Consider the following 14,038-nt stretch of genomic DNA (forward strand, 5'->3'; position numbering starts at 1 on the left):
AAGCAAGGTGAGTCTTGAACGTTGGCCGTCTGGTCGCCACCAACAACACCCCGTAGAGGGGAGAGGTGTCATACAGAAACGAGGTGGTCCAAAGAGGATCACACCCCGCTAACTCGGCTTCGGATGAAAGAATCAAACCCACTCCAAGGAATGACCGAGCCAAGATGACGCTGGCAGAGCCAGAACGCCACGGTCCATCCCTAAGCTGGCTGCCCCACCGCCACCTAACACACGACCTTCAACCACACGCAATAACGGAAATCGTCATTTGGGTATTCACGATGATGCCTCCAAGGGGAAGCGGTGTTGAGGACACATCACCGCCATGGCACCATCTGAACCGGCAAGGCCGATCATAGGTTTTCACCCGGATACCACGAAACCAGGCAGCGAGGAGGGCACAAGCTCCACGGCAGCACCTCCACGAGGAAAACTACGGACACCTGTTGCCGTCAGCATCGACAAAACCGATGCAGTGTTCTCACCCGGAGCAAGTGCAGATCCCCACCACGGGACAGCAACGGTACCTTCGCGTGTAGCCCAGCTCCGTGAGGCCCCTGCTGAAGCGTGCGAGCAGCCATAAGAGCAACAAGATCCATTGGCTGGACCAATAGTGCACATGACAATGAAGAACATCGTAGACAATTGCAGATCAGACTGTGCGTGCTACTACTTGCGTGCATTTATATCTTTTTTTCTTTTTATCAATGCATCCATCAAGACCGTATAACATTTCTCAATTAGTAGTACAAGCTAGTGCACCGCGCCCGTCGGCCGGCCTCCTCCTCTCCTACTAGTTGAAGGCGGTGCAGTCTCGTCTGATCTCCCCGTCGCCGCCGCTCTTCACCCCGACCCTCCCCAGCTTCACCATGGCCTCCTTGAACGCCTCGAAGAAGAGCGTCTGGTTCCCGGCGAACCCCTCCACGGCCGGCCGCGAGGCCGCGCCGTCGTGCAGCGCCTGGTCGGAGGCGAACAGCCCCAGGCCCGCGGCCAGGTTGGCGTAGTACTTGTTGTCGAACACGGTGGGCGTGACGGGGTCCATGTCGACGGCGATGGTCGGGTCCACGTCCGGCGGGCACGCCGCCATCAGCTGCCGCGCGTACGACGGGCTTAACGACGGGTCCGCCGCGCCGCGCCGGTACAGCCGCCCCGCGAAGCGCGCGCAGTGGGAGAAGCCGACGGTGTGCGCGCCCGAGAGCGCGACCATGTCGCGCACGGCGAGGCCGTTGCCGTCGAACAGCGCGGTGATGGCGTCCGGCCGCATGTCCGGGCCCGGCAGCCTGCCCGTGACGTCGCCGGCCTTGGAGACGAGCCCGTCCAGCCGGCCGAGCTCCACCGTCCAGCTCGGGCCCGACGACTGCCATTGGCGCGCACCGGCACAGGGATCAGATCAGACGGACTAGATTGTTAGGGATAGAGGACACGACGGGAGGTGCAATGAGATGCAAAAGATGGCATGTTTACCATGGAGACGACGTCGCGGGCGGCGAGGGCGAGGACGTCGGCGCAGGAGACGACGCCGGGGCAGGCCTTCTCGACGGCGGCCTTGGCGCGAACGACGGTGTCGAAGCCGTCGCCGGCGAGGGACTGGTTGTCCGGCGCGTCCTTCTCGGCGTCGTTGCTGCCGGACGCGATCATCACCGACGCGTCACAGCCCTGCCCAACAAAACATGCCACCGCACCGCGTGACCATGAGCAGTAAAAAGATACGTAGATGATCATCCTCAAGTGACGTGGACCACGTGGTCGGCCACGTCGGACGCGGCAAAGCAGCCGGGTTGACAGGAAGGTCGTGCGGTCACAACTCACATGGCAGGAGCCACGGGCGCGCGCGTGATGGCGGAGCCGATCGAGCGAGCTTTGCTCACGCGCAGCCAGCAATTATCTGCCACTCTGTCTGATCTGACCTGATCTCCACCTAACCTCGCTGAGAAAAGTACTACTCATCAAGTGCGAAATGCTCTCTGCTTTGCTGGGACAAGCAGATTAATCAGCCAATTGCACTGTGATCTACTGTACTCAGGATGGGGCCAATCAGTGGCTGGCTAATGGGGTCACATCACTAGTGCACGACAAGCTGCTCGTGCCGCTGAGCTGGAAATTGCAAAAGCAGCTGGCTGCAAGTTGCCACTGTTTGCAATCTGCAAATGCAACTAGCTGCAACCGGAAGAAATCCTCTCTAGCAGCGACGGAATCATGGAAGTTTACAGGGAAGAAAAGAATCTGATTCCAAGAGAGCTGAGAGGTTCCAATGATGCATGGGCAGATCGATCTCAGCGGCGGGCGGCGGCTCACCTGGACGAAGCAGTCGTGGAAGAAGAGCCTGAGGGTGGCCGGGACGGTGACGAAGGTCGCCCTCACCTTCCTGGCCACGGCTGACCGCACGATCGACTCCACGCGCGGGCACGTCCTGCGGTAGTGGTCCGGCGACAGCTTCGCCTCGCCACCGGCCGCCACCGCCACCACCGCCGCCGCCACGGCGAGCAAGCAGAAGCAGCCGCCCCTTCTCCGCTGCTCCATGGCTCTGGCCCTGGAGGTCAGCCGGCTCAGCCGCTCGGGGTGCGTTGCTTCCGCGTGCGCGTGCGTATTGGAATCGAATTTTGGTTTCCCGTGGGGAGAAGGCAGCTATAGCTACAAGCTGCTGCTGCCTCACTTGCCACTGGCTACAAGTGAGTGACAGTGAGAGGCGGGCCAGAGGACAGCAAAGATGGGCCTCCCTATGTATACAGCTTTCCTCTCTTCTTCTTTTTCTGTACTGAGAATTATTATAGGGATGAAGGTGATGATTGAGATGAGGATAATGCAAATTGCCAAATTGGAAGCTGTATTATCTGTAATACGATTCGCTGAAAGATATTATTCCAACGAGGCTTTGTTCGTTAGTTATGTGAACCATTTTTAAAAGCGCCTAGATTATGATCATGGCACTGAAAAGGGATATATTCCTGGCACGATGCTAGTGAGAGACGGCCATGCCAAGTTGCCAATCATGTTGGGACTTTTCAAATGCTCGTAAGTGTGAGACTCTGTGGAACCAATCAAATCTAGAGAGAAGAGGAACTGTGGGTTGACTGAGGCTGGGCTGCACATGGGTTGGGGCTGTTTCATCTCCTTGGATTTGGCATCGTCTGACGATCGAGATATCTTGTAACAGGCAATCAGATCAAGGAATCATAGCTGAATCACAAGATGATTGGATAATGCAAACTAAATTATCTATCTATCATTGGAAACATGGCCTGTGATTGCCATATAAAGGGTACTGAAGCAGACTAGCAGGTCTGGGCTGGCAGTCCACTCCTTTCAGTTCAATCCAGCCATTTTTTGTTGTTCAGAGGGCTTGACAACAAAAGGATCCCCCTATTTATTTTATATTTACAAAAAAAAACTCACTTCAACTTTCCCAAAACATAAAATTAGGAGCCCTTGTTGTTTGACCTTCATGTTTCAAACATTTTCATAATTGTGCCACGAAGCGGTTAGCACATACTACTCCCTCTGTTTTTAAATAGTCCTTTTCGAAATTTCAATACAAACTACATACGGATGTATATAGACATATTTTAAAGTGTAGATTCACTCATTTTGCTCCATATGTAGTCCCTTATTGGAATCTCTAAAGACTTATATTTAGGAACGGAGAGAGTAGTATGCAAGTGTTGATGGATATCATAGCTGAACTGAAACTCAGGAGCGCAACTAGGAACACAGAAGGCACTCTAATGCTGCGCCATACTGTGTCATCCAAATTACAAAATTCTCAAAGAAAAAAACTCATGAATATCTGAACAGGGTGTAGAACATCCTGAAACCACACACTGTAGTAATGAAGTCCAGTCGGGTTGGTAAGTATGAGGAGAGCTAGAGGTAGAAATTAGACCCTAGATGTACCGAGCTTACGCTCGAAGAGGCGTCGCAGCAAGTAGACCTGCACAGCACTGGCTGCAATAAGGGCAGCTGATTCGAGGAGTGCCTTGTGAATTGCCCTCGTGCTCATGTTCTCATTTACTGCATCACAATAGATAAGGAAAATGTTAGGCCTTTAGCAACTATGCCTTCTATGGTGATTTCAAACATGCAACAGAGAGTAAATAAAATTCTGGCGTGACAGCAGAAATTAGTTAGACATCAGGGAGGACTCTGCAAATGTGCAATGGAAGGACTCTGGTAGAAAAATGATGTCAATACAAAATATAACATGCCACGCATGCTCACGATCCTAGTTGTGGAGTACCCAGTGACCCCCGAAACTCAAAACTAGCCATCTTTTCAAGTTGGTAAATGGTATAACTGTGGCTGAAGTTGATTGTGCTGGCACCTTCAGACAAGATGAACAAATAGCAGGCTGGAGCACCTAACAGTGCTAAAAATTATTTTTCATTAAGCATCAGGAGAAACGCACATTGGCCAATGGTTACAGGTTACAGCTCAGAGGTGCTATTAGGATAAAAGAGAAAGAGGAAGACAAGAGAGCCTTAAAATATTACAATGCACTAGTACTTACATGCTTGCAAGAGAGAATGTGAGAGGAGAAACTTACATATTGCTTGGCGGTCTGTTTGGGCAGTTAGCCAGTGCTGTTCAAACAGAACGTTGTACAGATCATCATCCAACTTTCTTATTTGTTCAAACAAAGGACCAAAATGCTCTGCACCAGTTTTTTCAGAACAAAGGAATTAGTGGTGCACACACTGGTCTCTGCACCATTTGATGTGAGAGAGAGAGAGAGAGTGAGTGTTTACCATCTTTGGCATGCTGGTCAAAATATGAAAAATGACCAACATGCACATCAAAGTCCACAGTTTCATGATACGGGGACTTGTTGGTGAAGCAGAAACGGTGGACACCTCTCTTCTGAACTATGAATTCGAACTTATCACTAACCTTGGCACGAGAATCATGGACCTGATTGCCATTAGGGTCTTTCACCTGCAATAAATCATGACTGAATCAGTTTCAGTGGATGTGACTTGCAGAAAATCATCTTAGTGAAAGAAGTATACAGATAAACTACAAAAGTAATGACAGTTAGCCAATTATCGTTCCCTGCCAACAACAAGCACATATTTCACTATGCTAAAATTAATGGAGTAATGCACATATGGAGAAGAAGACCATACCACGAGATCGACACCATCCTCGCTATAGTGCCATGGAGTGTCTGCCTTGATCACAACAAATGATACATGAACTGTATCCCCTTCATAATCAACATTGTGAGAGAAGCACTCTCCCCTGTCCATCACAAAGCGAATAGCCACGGCATGGCGCAAGAAAGGCACGAGGCATAGGACCAAGAAATAACCCAATCTCAAGCCCCTCACGTCCATCATCTGACTGGCAGAGACTAAATTAAACAAGTTAGACCTTGTGCAACTACGATTGGGGCATTATCAAACGACTGCAATTCAACTACATGATGCCATTCAAAACAGTTGCACTAGAGCATCGAACTGAGGACCAACATAGAGCATCTCCTTCTGAAATCCACACGGATCCATGACTTCGAATCCACACGACTAACCTAGGGTAAGAGTTAAACAACCTCCCCATCTCCAAAACTGGGGCACAAGCGCAAGGAGACAAGCATTCCCGCTAGATCTGGACGGCGCTCCCAGGAAATAAAATCAGAGGGCGTCCTCCCTCTCCGTGAATTTCAGGCAGAGAAATGAGAAACCAGTAGCGCACACAAGGCGCGCGCACCACGGCATCCAAACAACGACGGGACGGAACTCGGACTACCCCGAGAAACCCCGCGCATCTAGCCGCGGGAGAGAGGGCGATTTCCTCCCAGAAACAAATCGAATTGCCAACGCGAGCTGTCCCGCGCGGCCGGTCGATGGATTCAGAGGAAGGGGAGGGGATCGATCCGGGGTGGCGGTGGGCGAAATCGAAACGCGCGTGCTGGGAGATTGGATGGATCGAGCTGACCTTGGGCGAAGGCGGTTCCGGCGAATCTCCGGCGGGGGTGCGGCGGAGGAGTTTCGGTGGGGAGAAGAGCGCAAGGCACGAGAGGTTTTCTCCGCCTTTTTGTTGGGTTTATTACGTGACTTGTTCGTCTGGGCATTTTCTGGGCCTTTGGATGAAGCCACGGGCCCACTTTCCAGTAATGGCGTCATGCACGGGCTCGGCCCGTATAGAGATTAACTTTTTTTACTGGAACCGGATATAGTAGATTTTTAGGGAAAAATGACCAGTTTACTATCCTGAATAAATGTTTCTCAGAAAAAAAAATATACTGAATAAACTTGGTGGTTCATATAACCCCTTGATATTATTATTTTTGTCCCCCCCCCCTCCAAACAATCCCATACCGGTCAAAAAAACACCCCTGACGGGGGGTTTACCCGATCGGATGATGATGTAGACACGGTCAAAAGTGGTATTTGACCAGCGGGTGGATCCCCCTCGTCAGGTGAAGAAATAAAAAGGAGTGATTGTACCTAGGCCTAACCTTTTCTAAATTTTGGCCAAGCCCAACCCAAAGAGGAGCAGGGTCGTCTCCAACCCCTCGCTAAGAGAACGACGCGATGGCAGAGCATGCTCTAGTAGCCTCCCCAGCATCCACCTCCTCACCCAAGAGATAAGCAAGACCCCCTGGACCTATCCCTTTCTTGCATCTCATTCTTCCCCCTCTCTCTTTCTCGGATTCGAGCACCGCAGAGCGCCGACTACCGTTGACGTAGCCACAAGCGGACCCTTGCTAAACCACCGTGTCTAGAGACCACCAACATCTCATGCCAGTCCCCTGCCCTGAAGGATTCGAGCCTAGAAGCGTGGAGTCATCCCAATCGAGCCGCCTTCTCGATTGCAGCCACCGGACGCCGAAGCACGATTTGCCGCGCACAGACGAGCTTCGCCCTAGCCTTCGCCTCTATTAGACTCGCAGTGATCCTATCCTAGTTTCCCGCCTCCTCTAGAGCACAGTCATGTTATAGCCATCGTCCACATGAGCTCGGTATCGCCCTAGCCGTCGTCCACACGAGCTCACACTTTTTGTTGCAATTCTAATGCATTTTCTCTCTTAAATTGAAAGTTATATCACAAGAGGAGATTGCCGGTAGCTGCAATTCTAGACCTAAAAGGAGCTACAACGAAGATAGCTATTCTCCGGAGACTCCAAATGGCCTGAAAACTTACGGAGATTTTTTTTAATATATAAAAAATACTGGAAGAAAAAGATACGAGAGAGGACCCTCCCTAGGCCCACAAGCTCAGGTGGCGCCATCCCCTGGGGCAAGCCATGTGAGCTTTTGGGGCCCATGGAGGTCTACCGATGACCATCTTCCGCTATATGAAGCCATCTGCCCTAGAAAAATCAAAGACTTTCTAAACAATGCGTCGCCGTCTCGTGCCGGAACCTGGGCATGAGCACTTTTGCTCTTCGACGGAGCCATTCTATCGAGGATGCTTCCCCACGGGAGGGGGAAATAGAAGCCATCATTATCACCAAACACTCGACTCGTCGTGGGACGACTCATCACCATCAACATTTTCACAGTTGGCTTACTTTCTATAATCATTCAATAATGTTCTTGGAAATCGGATAAATTTTCCTCAATTCAAATAATGTTCTTGTGATTTCAAAAAATGTTCGTCAACTCAAATAAAGTTCTTGGAAATCCAAGTAATGTTCTTTAACTCAAATATTATTCTTAGAAGTCAAAAAATGTTCCTTAATTCAAATAATGTTCTTGGCATTCGAAGAAATGTTCGTGAATTGAAATAAAGTTATTGAAAATCCAAAAAATAATCTTTAATCAAAATAGTGTTCCTCAAAATAAAAAAATGTTACTCGATTCAAATAATGTTCTTGGGATTTCCAAAAAATATTTGTCAACAAATATAAAATACATGGAAGTCAAAAGGTTTTCCTCAATTCAAATAATATTCCTGGCATTTAAAAAATGATCGTCAATTTAAATTAAGTTCCTTTAAATCAAAAAATATTTGTCAATTCAAATAATGTTCTTGGGATTTTAAAAATGTTCATCAATTGAAATAAAGTTCTTGGAATTCCCAAAATGATCGTGTAATTTCCAAAAAATCTTTGTCGATTTGAATAAGGTTCTTGAAATTCTAAAAATATGTTTTAAACTAAAATGATTGAAAATCAAGTAAATGTTGCTCAATTCAAATAATGGTCTTGGTATATCAAAAAATGTTCACTAACTCAAATAATGTTCTTGGAAATCCAAAATTGTTCTTTAATTCAAATAATATTCCTGGAAGTCAAAAATTATTTCCTCAATTCAAATATTGTTCTTAGCATTCAAAAAAATGTTCCTTGATTTGGATAATGTTCTTGGAATTCCAACAATTGTTCTTTAATTCAAATAATTTTCTTGGAAATCAAAAAAATCATGGTATATTCGAATAATGTTCTTGGAATTTCAAAAAATGTTCATCAACTAATCTAAAGTTCATGGAAATCCAAAAAATGTTCTTTAATTCAAACTAATGTTCTTGCAAGTCAAACAATTGTTCCTCGATTCAAAATATTGTTCTTGTCATTCAAAAAAATGTCCGTGAATTGAAATAAAGTTCTTGGAAATAAAAAATGTTCTTTAATTGAAAGAGTGTCCTCAAAAGTCAAAAAATGTTCCTCAATTCAAATAATATTCTTGGGATTTCAGAAAATGTTTGTCATCCCAATAGAAAAACCGCCTGGAAATCTGAGGACCTTTTGTACCGTACCGAACCAGCAACCTTCGCGCCAAATGATGACCGTCGTAAGGTAGCATATAGAAAGGAGTAAGAAAACGTATGCGCTTTAACAACAAAGCGCTCATCCCTTGTTCTTTCGCTTGGAAGCTCAATCCCCTTGCTTCTTCTTTTGCTTCTACTCTCGTGCTTTCAGCAAGTTCTTACTAGTCGTCAGTCAAGGAGGGAGCTCCAACCTCTGTGCCTGAAGGCTTCGCACAATAGTTCTCCCTATCGTCGTGATCCACCTTTGGGTGTTTCTCCACAAAGCCGAACTCAACTAAAGTTCTTGGAAATCCAAAAAATGTTATTTAATTCAAATATTGTTCTTGGAAGTCAACAAAATTTTCCTCAATTCAACTAATGGTCTTGGCATTCCGAAAGTAATTCATCAATTCAAATAAAGTTCTTCGAAATCCAAAAATTGTGCTCAATTCAAATAATGTTCTTAGGATTATAAAAAGTGTTTCTCAATTGAAAAAATGTTCTTGGAACTCCAAAAAATGTTCTTCAATTCAAAAAGGAATTTCAAAACAATGTTCCTCGGTTCGAATAATGTTCTTGGAATTCCAAAACATGTCTTTAATTCAAATAATGTTCTTTGAAATCAAATAAATGTTGCTCAATTCGAATAATGTTCTTGGGATTTCTTAAAATGTTCGTCTAAAGAATGTTCTTAAATATCAAATAATGTTCTTGGAAGTCAAAATTTTGTTCCTTGATTCAAAATATTGTTCTTGGCATTAAAGAAATGTTCATGAGTTGAAATAAAGTATTTGCAAACCTAAAAATTATTATGTAATTGAAATAGTATCCCTGGAAGTCAAAATGATGTTCCTCAATTCAAACAAGTTCTTAGGATTTCAGAAAATGTTCGTCAACTCAAATAGAGCTCTTAGAAATCCGAAAGTGTACTTTGTTTCGAATATTGTTCTCGGAAGTAAAAAAAATGTTCCTCGATTCAAATAATGGTTTTGGCATTCAGAAAAAGGTTCATCAATTCTAATTAAGTTTTTCAAAATCCAGCAATTGTTGTTCAATTCAAATAAAGTTCTTGGGATTTTAAAAAATGTTTGTCAATTGAAATAAAGTTCTTGGAATTCCAAAAAGTTTGTCGATTCAAAACAGAATTTCAAAATAGTGTTCCTCATTTCTAATAATGTTCTTGCAATTCAAAAAATTATTCTTTAATTCAAATAATATTCCTGGAAAAAGTGTTGCTCAATTCAAGTAATTTTCTTGGGATTTCAAAAAATGTTCGTAAACTCAAATAAAGTTCTTGGAAAAAATCCAAAAACTGTTCTTTAATTCATATACTGTTCTTGGAAGTTTAAAAATTGTTACTCAATTCAAATATCGCTCTTGGCATTCAAACAAAAAGTGTTCATGAATTGAAATAAAGTTCATGGAAATCATATCTAAGAGTATATTTGTCAGTTAAATCAATAATTTCCTTATTCCAACACCGAAGAGTAGAGAATATGTGCTTAATAGTACCAAGTGGAAATCTATGAATTGTAGGCATCTTGATTGTTGAGCAAGTACTTTATGAAAGTAAAAATAAAGTAAGGTGGTGATGAGCCATTCTTTGGAGAACACGTGCACATATTAGTGTCATTGATAATTATATTGTTTTGAAAGTAAGGTGCTAAATACCGTGAGACCGAATCCATTAATACATTAATAAAAACAGTAAAATTTGTATTATCAAGTATAAGCCAAAAAAACTAAAATAGTACAAAAAATGAAAAATGTTTCTAGCCATGACCACACCTAAAAGAAAGAGAGAATTCCACTCGTGGATTAATCACCAAAAAAAAGTACAACCATTCAGCTTAAGAAAATAACTACCAATCCCTAGATTATGACCAAAAAAGGTCTACAATAACCACAGCTTAACAAATCAAGCTTCACACTTCGATAACACCACACTAGCAAAACGGAATAACTCCTAACGCTAGTTATAACAATTCAAGTTTAAGTTCCATCACATCTTAAAATAGAGCAAAACTAATAAGCACCACATCTTACATGTATCCACACAAAACACTATAACAGTTCATCTCCTATGCTTGGGTTATGTCCTATATCAAAACCACAACCACCACATCTAATATCAGTTCAAGTTCGACCTCTGGCCTATGACTAGAAAGCAAAAACTAGTGAGAACAAGAACTAAATAGTAGAGCAGTACCACACAAGACCCACCTTATAACAGTTCTAGTACAAGTTCCAGTTCTAAACTAGAACAGAGCTACAACACTATCACCAGAACTATCGCAATGCATAAGTGTATACATGGAAATTCTGAAGCATCTACGCAATTGAAGCACTAGTAGAAAAATGACTTTTAGTACCGGTTCGTAAGGACCTTTAGTACCGGTTCTGGAACTGGCACTAAAGAGTGGGGACTAAAGGTCATTGTCGGTGTCAAAACAGGCGGATCTCGGGTAGGGGGTCCTGAACTGTGCGTCTAAGCCGGATGGTAACAGGAGGCAGGGGACACAATGTTTTACCCAGGTTCGGGCCCTCTTGATGGAGGTAAAACCCTACGTCCTGCTTTATTAATATTGATGATATGGGTAGTACAAGAGTAGATCTACCACGAGATCAGAGAGGCTAAACCCTAGAAGCTAGCCTATGGTATGATTGTATGTTGTAGTTGTTGTGTCCTATGGACTAAAACCCTCCGGTTTATATAGACACCGGAGAGGGTTAGGGTTACACAAGGTCGGTTACAAAGGAGGAGATATCCATATCCGTATTGCCTAGCTTGCCTTCCACGCCAAGTAGAGTCCCATCCGGGCACGAGACGAAGTCTTCAATCTTATATCTTCATAGTCTAACAGTCCGGTCAATGGAGATAGTCCGGCTGTCCGGAGACCCCCTAATCCAGGACTCCCACGGTCCCCCCCTTTAGTCCTGGTTCAATACGAACCGGGACCAAAGGCCCACCACGTGGCACGAGGCGCGCCGTGGTCCGGGGGACCTTTAGTCCCGGTTGGTAAGGATTTATTTTTATTTTTATTTTTGAAATAAAGAAAAAATAGCCCGCTTACTGGGCCGACACGGCTTGCATACGACTAGAAACCCAATCTCTAGTTGGGCCAGGATGCAGGCCCGTACGACCCAGTAGGCCCCACAGGGCAGAAGACTTGCAATAGGCCCACAAAGGCCTGCTTAGAGAGGAGCTCAACACGGTAGCCGCGGCGGGGCTTATAAACCGGTGCGAGCTCCTCTCAACTAGCGAGGTGCGACTAAACATTGTGCACTGCGGGTGGCAGCGCATCACCTTTAGTACCGGTTGGTGGCTCCAACCGGTACTAAAGACCCCCCCCCTTTTAATACCGGTTGGAGCCACCAACCCGTATTAAAGGCCACCACCTCTTTAGTACCGGTTCGTGACACGAACCGGTACTAAAGGTTCGCCACGAACCGGTACTAATGAGCGTCGCCCGCCTAGCCGTTGGAACCGGTACTAATGGTCACATTAGTGCCGATTCAATTACAAACCGGGACTAATGAGTTTCACATTAGACCCTTTTTCTACTAGTGAAGGGACATATGTTTGTTCACTTCTCTAGCCATGTCCAACACATCTTAAAACAAATCCACGCAAAGGGATATGAACAGATGTGTCAAGCACCAGAAAAAAAAACAGTTGACCCAGTACTTGCTGTAATGATTTAACTACAACCATGTAGAACAACAACCACGATCTGTTAGATCTTAGCCGAACCTGCAAACACAAACAGAAAAAGCAAAGCCGAATGTAGTTGAGGAACCTAGGAAATTGGAATTAAACCCAAACGGGGAACACCGGATCTGACGAACCTCGGTCAATTATCAGTAAATTGAAGTGCTATTCCTCAGAATATGGTCGCCAAAACACCGGATGCCAAGAAAAAAGAACAAATTAGCTAACCCTAACTTCCATCCGAGAGACTTGCAGGAAGGGGAGAGAAGAAGAAGAAGAAGAAGAAGAAGAAGAAGAAGAAGAAGAAGAAGAAGAAGAAGAAGAAGAAGAAGAAGAGCAGCCAGAGCACCTACCGCTCTGAGGCGCATGAAGGAGGAAGGAATGACGATGTAGCCACATGAGGAAGAAAGGGGAACAAGGAAACAAGCATGCACCAGTGGAGTCGGTTGAAACAGGAAACATGAACAGAGGCCGGCCCCATACAGGAGAAGGGTGTGCGGCGCCTCGATGGTTTGACGCAAAATGTGTCAAATAGGGATTTCCTATAGTTCTTTCACGTGGAACCGCTCCTCAGAGCATTGTCATTTTTCTTTCAGAAAGGTGTGATAGCTCCCAGGTGCCCCTACACCCTATATGAACAGTAAATTCAAAAAATTAGAAAATTCTGAAACTTTGTGACATCAAATATGGTCAAACTTTGTAGGTTCCTGCAAGTTTTCATAACAAAATATCATGTAGAGAAAGGTGTACGCATGAGTTTCAGATTTCAGTGCTAAAAGTGCTCAAAACTTCAAGCACCGAAATCTTTTTCTTGTGTAGATCTCCTCGAATGTTTTTCGGCATGAAAACTTGCAAGCACTTACAAAGTTTGATCATATTTGACATTGCAAAGTTTCAGATTTTTTTAATTTGTTTTCTATTTTTTAATTTACTATTCATAGAGGGTGTAGGGGCACCCGGGAGCTGAAAAACCACTCTCGTTTTCTTTTCCTAGTCTACCAATGCCATGAGGGTGTTGGCATTTTTTCTTTTCTTTTCTTTTCCTACTCTACCAGAGCCATGGGGGTGGAGAAGGATGACCGCTCTTGTTGTCTCTGGCGGCGGCAGATGGTCGGCTTGGCCTCCTCTCCTCATCAAGGGAGGAGAGGCAATGGAGCAAGCTATACATGCCAATGAAAAAAATAGCGCGCTACAGAAAATAGCGCCACCCCTAAAAATATGCTATTAGTGTGCTATAGCGCGATATAACATGTTATTAGCGAGACATTGTACACTGATAGATTTAGCGAGACAATTCTCTATAGCGTGCTATTAGCAGCGCTATAGCGCGCTATTTTTTTCAGTGATATATGCACGCGCGGGCAGCGCAGGCCCTGGAAAACTATGCCACTATTTTCTCCATGGCTAGAAGATTGAAAGGGATAATTGGCCAGAGTTTCTTCATCATAATTTAGTTTAAATTATCTTATACAACTGTTTGGAAGTACTGCAAGTCACAAAAATTATAAACTCGACCGACAACAATGATCAATTCTGGTGAATCCAGTAAAATTACATAAATTGGACAGTTTGCCAATAAGTTATTATTAAAGTACTACCACGGACCCCCAAACATTGGAGAACCATAGGAGCTTAAAA

At 44.8% G+C, this 14,038-nt stretch overlaps 2 protein-coding genes across 3 annotated transcripts; both read right to left on the reverse strand.

The window, feature by feature from the left end:
* Window positions 1-638: 638 nt before the first annotated feature.
* Window positions 639-2,671, reverse strand: LOC125509947 (peroxidase 55-like). Its single transcript, XM_048675018.1, has 3 exons — window positions 2,296-2,671; window positions 1,465-1,656; window positions 639-1,357 (listed from the first exon to the last, which is right to left on the reverse strand). The coding sequence occupies exons 1-3, from the start codon at window positions 2,518-2,520 to the stop codon at window positions 794-796; spliced, it is 981 nt and encodes a 326-aa protein (XP_048530975.1). The 5' UTR covers window positions 2,521-2,671; the 3' UTR covers window positions 639-793.
* Window positions 2,672-3,676: 1,005 nt separating this feature from the next.
* On the reverse strand, window positions 3,677-6,055 carry LOC125509948 (transmembrane emp24 domain-containing protein p24beta2-like). Of its 2 annotated transcripts, none has more exons than XM_048675020.1 (5): window positions 5,932-6,055; window positions 5,121-5,337; window positions 4,743-4,929; window positions 4,541-4,648; window positions 3,677-4,008 (listed from the first exon to the last, which is right to left on the reverse strand). In XM_048675020.1, the coding sequence occupies exons 2-5, from the start codon at window positions 5,331-5,333 to the stop codon at window positions 3,875-3,877; spliced, it is 642 nt and encodes a 213-aa protein (XP_048530977.1). In that variant the 5' UTR covers window positions 5,334-5,337; window positions 5,932-6,055; the 3' UTR covers window positions 3,677-3,874. The 2 variants fall into 2 exon arrangements, with proteins under 2 accessions (XP_048530977.1, XP_048530976.1); XM_048675019.1 differs by having other exon boundaries at window positions 5,121-5,347; window positions 5,932-6,044.
* Window positions 6,056-14,038: the final 7,983 nt, after the last annotated feature.

Source organism: Triticum urartu, chromosome 5, assembly GCF_003073215.2.
Source record: "Triticum urartu cultivar G1812 chromosome 5, Tu2.1, whole genome shotgun sequence".
Lineage (NCBI taxonomy): Eukaryota > Viridiplantae > Streptophyta > Magnoliopsida > Poales > Poaceae > Triticum > Triticum urartu.